The 11431-nt window shown below is 38.2% G+C and overlaps 1 protein-coding gene across 4 annotated transcripts in view; it reads left to right on the top strand.

Moving 5' to 3' along the window:
• Positions 1-3991: 3991 nt before the first annotated feature.
• The window catches only part of MED23 (mediator complex subunit 23), a 45828-nt gene continuing 38388 nt past the window's right edge, over positions 3992-11431 (top strand). For 2 of the 4 annotated variants that reach the window (XM_049654378.1, XM_049654377.1), the window contains exons 1-7: positions 3992-4209; positions 4554-4585; positions 4748-4835; positions 7473-7597; positions 8606-8717; positions 10456-10554; positions 11155-11256. In XM_049654378.1, the coding sequence (XP_049510335.1) occupies positions 4162-4209; positions 4554-4585; positions 4748-4835; positions 7473-7597; positions 8606-8717; positions 10456-10554; positions 11155-11256 (606 nt within the window). In that variant the 5' untranslated portion in view covers positions 3992-4161. The other 2 variants (XM_049654380.1, XM_049654379.1) reach the window with 2 other exon arrangements.

The following is an 11431-nucleotide window of genomic DNA, read 5'->3' as shown; positions in this document are numbered from 1 at the left end:
GCCCCAGAAGTAGGTCAAAGCTGCCCGCCTCAAAAACCACCAAATGCTGATTCCTCACCAATGGGATTTTTATGGGTAAGCTAATGGGATTTTCATTTCATTGATGACTCCGTGAGATAATTTATCTGATTGGAACCTGGAACCCAGCCTACTCTCCACACCTTCCTTTACAATATCAATAGTCTTTCATTCATCATTTATTCATTCATTCATTTTATGACATTATACTACAATTTGGAATAGAAAACATGACTATACAGACGATGCCTTTATGTTGCTCACAGACTTATGGAGTATTCCTCCTCTCTACTTCCTTCCTCCCAAGGTCCTAAACGACTTCATCTCTACCCTCAACATGTAGGGTTTCCGACTCCCCATTACATTTGCTATCTCCATTCCTTAGGGAGGTAGGTGTACCCCCAGACCCTCAAATCTAGCCCAGTATTTCCTCTAAACCATATGCTTCTTATTATTTTTTGTGTCTTTCTTATAATTTATAAACCCAAAGCAGTCATCTCATCAGCTGCTGACTCAGACTCCACACTGTGGCTTTCAGGGCCCTCCAATTCTGAAAGGTGTCTACCCTGGCCTCACCCTCCGGGCTGATCAAACTGTTTATCTTGAGTCCAGCACTAACAATGATCTGAATGTACCAGCTTTTTTTCAGAGATGTCCTGGCTGTTCTCAGTTTGTTCCAGTCTTGCTGGTCACCTCTATTTTCATTTCTGCCTTTATTTGTTTCCTGACTTAGTGACTGTTCCCAGCACCAAGCCTCCACCTTGAACCAATCTAGTTGCACTGGTTTGACCATTAGCACATTTCCCTAGGTGCAGTTTTAATTTGCACTTTCACTCAGTCTGCTTTGACCTGCTCCAGGTAATTTCCTTCCTGCTGAAGGCTTGGTCATCTTTGAGGAAAACTAAGACAGTTGATACATTACTCATTCAAGCATATCTCCAACCAGTCCTTTCCTTGTATGCTTTTTTTTTCCCCCCTTCTAGTGAGCGTTTAGTGATTTGACATTTTCTGCTAAGGAAATTATATGCCATTTTATAGAAATTTCAAGCTAAGGATTTAGAGGAGTATTTTAATTGAATGGACTGACTCTTGGTTATGGCATACAGAATTAACAAAACCACTCTGTCACTGAGGACTGGTATCATTAAATACTGCTGAAAAAGTAAAAGACTTAAATAAATGGAGAGATCCACTGTGTTTGTGGACTAAAAGACTCAATATTATTTAGGTATCAATTATCCCCAAATTATTCTATAGATACAATTTAATCCCAATAAAAATTCTAGGTTGTTTTTTTTTTTTTTTGGTCAAATTGAGAAGCTGATTCTAAAATTTATATGGAAATGCAAAGACATAGGGGCGCCTGAGTGGCTCAGTTGGTAAAGCAACCAACTCTTGGTTTCCGTTCAGACCATGATCCCAGGGTCCGGAGATAGAGCCCCGCTTTGGGAGTGCTGGGAGCGGAGCCTACATTGAGATTTTCTCTCTCCCTCCCTCTGCCTTTCCCCCACTCACATGCATGTACTCTCTCTCTTTCAAAAATAAATAATTAAAATTAAAAAAAAATTTTTTTTTAAATTCAGAATGAGAAACGAGTAATATATTTGGGGTTCCTGAGTGGCTCAGTCCATTGAGCATCCAACTCTTGATTTAGGTTCAGGTCATGATCCAAGGATCCTGGGTTCCAGGCCCTCCTCTGGCTCCTCGCTGAGCATGAAGCCTGCTTAAGATACTCTCTCTCTCTCTCTCTCTCTCCCCCCTCTCTCTCTTCCCCCCTTTCTCTCTCAACAACAAAAAAAAATTAAAAAAGAAATGAGCAAAGGACCTAGAATAACCAAAATAAGCTTGAAAAAAATAATAAAACTGGAGAACTTAGGCTACCCTATTTTGAGACTTGCTAATAAGCTACAGCAATTGAGACAATATAATACTGGCATAACAGTTGGAACCCTCACACATTTGTTGTATTAGAATATAAAAATGGTAAAAACCATTTTAGGGAACTGTTTGGCAATTTATTATAAAATTAAACATATACTTCCCATATGACCCCAAAATTGCGTTCCTAGGCATTTACCTAAGAGAAAAGATAACATATGTCTGGTTGAAGACTTGTTCAAGAATGTTTATAGCAACTTTATTCAAATCATTCAAAAACTGAGAATAATCTAAATGCCTCCTAACAGGTGAATTGATAAATAATCTGTAGTATACTACAGATTGACATACATGGATGGTTCTCCAAATATAAAGTTATGTGAAAGAAGCTAGGCACAAAAGAATACATACTGTGTGATTCCAGTTATATAAACTTCAAGAACATGCAAATTAATTCATAGTTACATAAGTTAAAACAGTGTTTGGGGGTTTGGCTGCAAAGGAACACCAGGAACTTCCTGGTGTGATAAATATACTCCATCTCTTCACTGAATTGGCAGTTGGACCAGTGTAAACATTTGTCAAGATTCATGGATCTGTACATGCAAAATGTATGTATTTCATTGTTTGTAGATTACACATCAAATGAAGAAATTAATATCAGGGGAAACACATGAAGGTATAGGAATAGATGGTCAATTTTTATTCAACGGATGGAACATCAGCAAGCATGCTATAAAAATTAATTTGTATTTGGTTATAAAAAAATATAATTCTTTCTTGACCATTCTTCCTTTTTAACTATACAAGCCCTGGCCAATATTGAGATTTCGAGCATTTGCTAACACACTCATTTGGAAACAGAGTGAAAGCCTGGAAATCTGCTAGACAGTAACTGAAAACTATCTTAAAAGTGTATCTGGGGCCGTCCGGGTGGCTCAGTCGGTTAAGGGTCCGACTCTTGATTTCGGGTCAGGTCACGATCTCAAGGTTCTTGACATCAAGTCCTGCATTGGCTGTGCTGACAGGCTGACAGCGGGAACCTGCTTGGGATTCTCTCTCTCTCCCCTTCTCCTTGTCTCTGCCCCTCCTCACCCCAAACAAACTTAAGAAAAGGTGCATCTGATCAAAGATAGTCCAAAATAAGATAGTCTGTTTAGCACACAAAAATAACTCTGGTCTGTCATTCTTCTAGCTTGGATATTTTACAAAATTGATTAATGCATTATGGTTCATTAAGTACCTAACATTGTGTCTAGCTCTGAGCAAAGGGTGAACAAATATTTCATAAATGAAGTACTCCACTACTTATGCACCAAGGTGTTACATGAAGATAAAGAAGAGACCCTAAATCAGCTTAACTGAGGAGGTCAGGCTTCCAGGAATATGTCAAACTGATGCTTGAAAAAATAAAGTGGTGAGTGAGGGGTACACTCCACAGTGCACTTAGCCACTGATTTGACCATGCCAGTAGATCAGCCTTCCTATTTGCCAACCCTTCTCCACCCCTACCCTCACCAAAGAGGCTAGGTATTCAGTAATAGGTAATAAATAACATTTATTATTTTATATGATTATAACTAAAAATGGTAGATATTATTATTTGATTATTCTAATTAAAAATCAGTAATAATGCGTTCATTTATTTTTTCAACCTTTTTTGAAAGCCTGCTATGTGTCACACACTGTGCAAGGCACTGAAGTTACCGTACTTGAGAAGATAAGGTCCCTGTCGTCAAGAAAGGTGTGGTCTCAAATCCAGGCTCCAGAAAGTCAGCAGGTGACAGACATCATGTTCACCTAGGTTGCAGGAGGAGCATTTCTCGCTGGCTGCCGTTCCCTGGGCTCCAAGCTTTTTTCCTTCCCAGGAGCCAAAAGCACTAGCCCTGAGCCGGAAGCATCTCCCGCTCCAGCCGGGAGGTGGCGACCTGCAGCCGACGACGCCTCGGGGTACTTAGGTTCAAAGCTCCACTTGGGGGCGCTCTCGTCTGGCTCGCAGGCCGGCCTTCTCCACCGGCGGAACATTTGGCTGGGTCTCTGGTTTCTGCAGGTTTCATAACCCGCACGCACCCGGCACTTCCGGGCTTCCGGGCAGACTCCTGCGGTTTGCTGGGCCTCGAAAGGGGATCCTTTCCGCTGAGCGCTAGAGAAAGCGACTCCTGAGAGCCCAGGTTTCCGGCGGGCGTCTCCGCCCCTCTGCCCCTCAATTCCCGGAGCTCGGGTCAACCCGGGCCGCTCGCTGGGCGTCCTAGGAAGGCAGGGGCGATGGTCCAAATGGAGACGCAACTGCAGAGCATTTTTGAGGACGTGGTGGTGAGTGGAGCCACCAGGGATAAAGGGCAGTGGCCGGGCGAGGGGGACACTCGGTGGCTGACTCAAGGAACCCGGCCCAGGCAACCTGTCCCCTTCCTCTCCTTTGTTGTGACACCGTGCAGGTCCGCAAGGGTTTAGGAATCTCCAACAGCTGTCAACTTCAAAGTCGCCTTTGAAATCCACAATACCCTTCGTGACAGACCAGGCCGGGATTGTTATTTTGTGTGTGTCTCTGATTGAGTTGATTTGTCCTATGTTACATTGTAGTGTTTTTCTCGAGGAGGTCCCTCCTTTTTTCTTCTTCTTTTGTTTGTTTTACATCGTTTACTTTTTGTTTTTTACAGAAAACGGAAATTATAGAAGAGGCTTTTCCTGGGTGAGTATATATGCATGGCAGATTTTTGTGTTTTCACATGAGTGTATTTTTGTAAGATTTTACTTTGGTTTGTCTTGGAGATATGTAAGATCCATAAGATTCTGGTTATGTTGAATTACTGTTTTAGAACTAGTAGCAAATAATCTGACTTTTGTGTTTTAGAATGTTTATGGACACCCCTGAAGATGAAAAAACAAAACTAATTAGCTGTTTGGGGGCCTTCAGACAGTTTTGGGGTGGTCTTTCTCAGGTGAGCACTGCATTTTTACGACATTCAGCTGATGATTTTTGATGCCTTCTTTTTTACATTATTTTGTTGTTGCTGTTAAGGTATTTCTGGAAAGGGAGAAATAAGTTTGTCAATACTTTTTATTTGTATATTCGGGCTTCCATTTGTTTCCATTTGTATTCTTCTAGTGGAGAACCAGTACTGAGAAGTCAAGTTGATAACAGCACAGTGTGAGATGTCTTTAAAAATCTACCCCATGTTAGATTATATAAAACCATTTTCATCCTATTTTGATTTATTTGGTGCAAGGGAAAAGAGCTGTGGTAGAAGTGTAAAAGATACAAATTTCATTCATTTTCTCAACAAAGGAGCTACAAAGCATTGATACAAAGGTACTATGATCAAAGATACTAAAGTAAAGGTACAAAAAAATGCCACAATAAGGATACTATAATAAAGATACTAAGATATTACAATAAAAATGAGGAAAGGAGCAGCAAAACTTAGTAACAAAGAACAGTCACCAGAAAATATGTTCATGAAAAAGACAAAATGTGTGATCCTTAAAGAGCTGCTGTTCCAGTAGTGTATTATCTTCTCATGGTGAATTATTTGTAGGAAAATGAGAACCGTTCCCATTTAAGCCACTGGTGATAAGACTTGCTGCTCAAACATGGGTTACATAATGGCATATATTCTCTTTTTTTTAATTTTTTTTTTTTTTTATTAGAGACCCTGAGAGGAGGAGAGGGGCAGAGGGACAGAGGGGGAGAAAGAGACAGAGAGAGAGTGTCTTAAGCAGGCTCCGTGCTCAGCACACAGCCCGATGCTAAACTTGATTACTTGACCCTGAGATCATGACCTGAGCCAAAATCAAGAGTCGGATGCTCAACTGACTGAGCCACCCAGGCGCCCCGGCATATATTCATTTAAAAAAAAATGTTTTAATTACTTTCTAATAGGTAATATATTCATATGACTCCAAATGCAAAAGGTACCAAAAAGGGGGACCCTACGAATAGTCTGCCTTCTATCTTTCTTAACTTAATCACCTACTTTTTCATGTCAGCAGCCAGTATCCCCAGTTTGTTGCCTTCTGGAAGTATTTTACACATGTAGAATCAATTTTTATAAAACATTCATATAATGTGTACACTGTTCATTAGCACCTTTTTTCCTCTTACTATTAAATTCCGAAAGTAATTCTACATTAATCCATTGAAAGTTACTTCTGCCTTTCATACAGTAGCATAATCCATTATATGACTATACCTTCCTTTATTTAACCAGTCTCCTACTGAGTGACATTTAGGTTATTTCTTAGGTTATTTAAACAATACTAAATGAATAACAATACTTTAAACAGTACTAAAATGAATAATATTCTGCATAGGACACTGTGCAGAATAAATTCCTGAAAGTAGTATTGGTAGGCTAGAGGGTATGTCTATTTATAATTTTTATACAGATTGCCTAATAGCTTTTCCTAAGGGTCATACCAGGCAAGGGGAGAATAAGCGTACCTGTTCCCAGCCTCACAGGAGGGTGTTAATGAATGTTTCTTGATGTTTACCAATCTAAAACAGGAGAAATTATATCTCATCATGGTTTATTTTGCATTTCTCTAATATCGAACATCTTTTCAACATATTTTAATTTTTAAATAATTTATTAAACATTTTATTTTAATTTGGGTTAAGGATGGCCTGTGTGTTCAAGAAGTTTATATTCTAATGGGGGAGCCAGGAAGAAAATAGATATTTCTTTTTTTTTTTTTTTAACGTTTTTTTTATTTATTTATTTATTTTTGAGACAGAGACAGAGCATGAACGGGGGAGGGTCAGAGAGAGGGAGACACAGAATCTGAAACAGGCTCCAGGCTCTGAGCTGTCAGCACAGAGCCCGACGCGGGGCTCGAACTCATGGACTGCGAGATCGTGACCTGAGCCGAAGTCGGCCGCTTAACCAACTGAGCCACCCAGGCGCCCCAGAAAATAGATATTTCTAAATCATCATTATATTTTCAACAATAGAAGTGTGTTTGAGGGACAGTAGTAGTGCAGAAGAGGAGGACATGTAGGTCCCTCTTGAGGGTATCCTAGAAGACAAACTGATATGGGTACTACATTTTGGTATCAGGTTATACAAGTCTAGAAATTTGATATGTCATTGGATTCATAATTAGGCTCTTAGGGATTAGATTTCACACAATTCTCATGAGGCTGATATACTGACTCACAGTGGATCCCCACCCCACCCCCCTCCCCCAGCCCAATGACAGGAATGTTTATATCTGCCATTAAGGGCATTGCTTACAATTTCTTACACAGTACACAGTCTTTGTTAGCGCTTTCTACTGACCATGAAAATACTAAGAAAATCTTACTCCCTCTGGCAGTCTCATGTAATAAAAATAGTGGGAATTTAATCTATAGAATTGTATTGATTTTAAGTTTAATATGACTGAAATACTAAATCTGAATTTTTTCATTTTGTCTTTTTTTTTTAATTGTTTTCATTCATGAATGTTTATAGTGGAGTATTTCATTCATAGTCTTGATATACTCCCAGGTATATTAGCTATTTGTTAGCTCTGTATATGGCTATATATAAAATATCACTTTGGACCTAAAATATAATCATTTTTTAATTTTCCAGGAATCTCATGAACAGTGCATCCAGTGGATTGTTAAATTTATTCATGGCCAGCATAGTCCTAAAAGAATTTCTTTTCTTTATGACTGCTTAGCGATGGCAGTGGAGACTGGTCTCCTTCCACCCAGGTATGTTCACTGATAGAGCAATCCAAAGAGTTTTTTTTTATTAATATTTGGAAATTGATCCAGGTTGTTATAATAGAGTAAAAGAATGAAAAAGGAGGTTAGGCTCAACAAGTAATCCTTCATAAAACGTCAGGTTTTAGTTTCTAGCATATAGTATTCTTAGAATTGTGTACATAAAAGCTCAAAACCAGGCGGGCTTTGCCTTTCAACTCAGGAGCTAGGATCACTTAACTTTTCCTGCACAATGAACTACATGAACACATTGTGACTTAAAACAATAATAATCCTCTTATTAACACTCATGGTTGCAGTGATTGACTGAGTTCAGTAGGCAGTTTTTCTCAGGATCTTGAGATTGCAGTCGGATGGTAGCTATGGCTATAGTTATCACAAAGGTTTCCCCATTCATGTCTGGTGGTTGATGCCTGGCTGTTATCTGAGACTCTAGCTGGGGCTATCATCTGGAATCTACACATGCCCTCTCCTTGTGATCTGGACTTTCTCACAGCATGATGGCACCCAACACAAGCATTCAAAAGAAGGCTAGACAGAAGCTACATTACCTTGCCTTGGATGTCATAAGCGCCCCTTTTGCCATAATCTTAGGCCTGCCCAGATTTTAGGGAAGAGAGTGTAGACCCTTCTCCCACCTCTTCATGGGAGTAGTGTCAGTGTCACACTTTAAAAGAGCGTGTGGGATTGAAAATCTTGTTTCAGTCATCTTGGAAAAATACAATCTACCGCAAACTGATAGATGGTAAGCATTTCATCTATAGTTTCTGGTAGATTTCTGTCTAGCAAGAATATACACAATATTATCGTGTTCAGTTTTGTGTTCTGTCTTTCACTTAAGTGAAAAAAATGTACATAATTTTTTAAAGTACGTTTGAAAAGTAATGTTCCTTTCGCAGAAACGCTATGATAAATACACAGAATACACAGACCTTGGCTGTTAGAGAATTTGAAAAATTCTGTTATGTAACTGGAATGGGTATTCTTATTTTCTAGGATGGTTTGTGAATCCCTGATAAACTCTGACACACTGGAATGGGAAAGAACGCAGCTTTGGGCCTTAACATTTAAACTAGTTCGGAAAATAATTGGGGGAGTGGATTACAAGGTATTTTTTCCTAATTATAAAAAGTAATCACTTTCAGACATGATTGATTTTTAGTGTGTAGATCTTAATTTCAGATGGAATAAATGAAATGGAAGCATTTATTTTTTGTTGTATTTCCTAAAGGAACTTAAAATTGCTCAGTGTTTCCCATAGCTTCTCTGCTCTCCTCCCAACATTCTTTTTATTTTTAAATTAAAAAAAAAATTTTTTTTAATGTTTATTTATTTTTGACAGAGAGAGAGACAGAGCATGAGCAGGGGAGGGCCAGAGAGAGAGAGGGAGACACAGAATCCGAAGCAGGCTCCAGGCTCTGAGCTGTCAGCACAGAGCTCGACGCGGGGCTCGAACTCACGGACCGCGAGATCATGACCTGAGCCGAAGTCGGCCGCTTAACCGACTGAGCCACCCAGGCAGCCCTCTCCTCCCAACATTCTTAAAAATTCCAGTCCTAATATATATGATGAGTAGGGAAGTCACCAGCAGATTCTGTTGCCTTTTCATGTCACAGATCTTACAATGTTGCGCCCCTTTCAAATGAAAGAGCACAGAGCAGGGGCATGTGAAACCATGAAGGGATGTAGTCATCAGCTGCTAAAGGGAGCAAGCCCTGTTTCACCTCTGCTTTGACCTCCTTTGACCATATATGCTTCAGCGCTCTTCTCTTGACCCAGAATAACAGCACACACTCTCACTGTGTCTCGTAATACAACTCAGGGTCTCCCTTGCTGCAAACACCATTCTCCTCCATTCAGACTACCTTTGTTATTGTCCTTTTTGAAAGGATTGCCATTGTCTGACCCTAGGCTTTATCTGTATTATCTGTATTTTCTCTAATCAGAAATGACTTAAACTGCCTAATTATTGATCTGCATCATGATTTCATACAAAATTAATTCTAAGAAACTTTTTTATTTCTTTCTTTCTTTTTTTAATTTTCTCTTTACTTACACTTCACTTTCCTTAGCAGGTTTACTTGGAGTTTTTGCTTTCTTCACTTGATCTTAGCCAAAAAGCCGAGAAACAATGGAGTTTTTGCTTTCTAATTTGTAGGATGCCTTATAATTTTTTTTCTAATTTCTTTCATGTGTATGTTTTGTCTCTTTTTTGCAAGACTGATCACACAGTTTATACTCAATAAGTGCATGTTAAATGAAATTTTTTCTCTATATATCTGATTCTGCTCTGAAATAAGGCAACTAGTAATAGATAGGAGATGACCAATTAACAGAATAGCCTTATTGGATAAGTTTGAGTGATTAGGTATGTGATAGATGAGAAGGGGGAGTAAAGTTAGAATACGACAAAGCGAGTAAGCAGAAGGGATCACCTGCCAGAAAATTTAATATTATGGCCCATGTCTCAGAGTGTTTTCGAGTTCTATTTAAATATATTTTTGTAAGCTCAAATTAAACTTTTTGGACTCTCATAATAATAGAAAGTGTAGTAATGTTGTGAGGGTCCGAAAAACTTAGCAGAGTGTGGACTGATTTTTATTTGTAAGTGACTTTCTTTGTTCATTCATATTGTAGGACATTCTTTAGAATTCTGTTTTGCAACATGACTCTTCTCTTGGGTTAATGTTAGGGACTTAAATGTTAGCTCTGATTCAGAAAAATTGAAAATGTGACATTGAAGGTAACATTTTTTTCTGATTATGTGATGTTGAAATTTTTAGGTGTTTTAACCTAGCACGGGGGGCACTACTTAGTTTTAACCTATGAGTTTTTTCTTATATCAGGGTGTTCGAGATCTCTTAAAAGTGATTTTGGAGAAAATCTTGACAATTCCCAATACAGTGAGCTCAGCTGTTGTACAGCAGCTTCTAGCAGCAAGAGAGGTAATTTAGGACATGTTTGCAATTCATTGATCATAATCTCAAAAAAGTCTATTTTTATATAGATCTGTGCCTTTAAAACATATGGTAGTTTGTGAACTGTTCCATTTGGGTACTTCTACAAAAATCACTTCTAGTTTTACTGTTTATTATATTTTTATGATATGATTAAAATGTATGTTACTTTTATTGTATTTCTAATGAAAATTTTAATTAAGTCATAGCTTTTAATTATGAAAACAATATAGACTTAAAGTATTTTCAGCTGTTACAAGACCATAGCCTGTGGACCACTGAAAGATCTTTGTGCTTAGTGACTAATGTTGCAAGAGTTGTTACTTTGATCTGTTGCTTTCCTCTTAGAGGCTACCAATATTTAAAGCAAGGTTATTTACTAACATCCATTTCATTGTCCATTAATCTTCATTTTTAGAGATTCTTCACGTATAAATGAATTCTTTTATGCTATAGTGTAAGCCCATTAAACCCATAATATCATATCCTTGCTTTTAATATCTTTGTTCTTGTTGCCACTGTTGCATATAAAGGGCTTATCTGTGGAACTAATCAAGAACAATAACATTGTTCTTTTATTTTTCTTAGGTTATAGCATATATCTTGGAAAGAAATGCCTGTCTATTACCAGCCTATTTTGCAGTCACAGAGATCAGGAAACTATATCCTGAGGGAAAACTTCCACACTGGGTAAATCTGATATTTTCTATATTTTTTAATAGAAATTTTGATCAAAAATAGTTATATTAATCTAATTTTTGTGGGTTTTTTTACTTATTTTTTTAAAAATTTACATCCAAATTAGTTAGCATATAGTGCAACAATGATTTCAAGAGTAGATTCCTTAGTGCCCTTACCCATTTAG

Source organism: Panthera uncia (assembly GCF_023721935.1).
Source record: "Panthera uncia isolate 11264 chromosome B2 unlocalized genomic scaffold, Puncia_PCG_1.0 HiC_scaffold_24, whole genome shotgun sequence".
Classification (NCBI taxonomy): domain Eukaryota; kingdom Metazoa; phylum Chordata; class Mammalia; order Carnivora; family Felidae; genus Panthera; species Panthera uncia.
The sequence above is the reverse complement of the archived record's forward strand: the minus strand, read 5'-3'. Positions and strand labels throughout refer to the sequence as shown.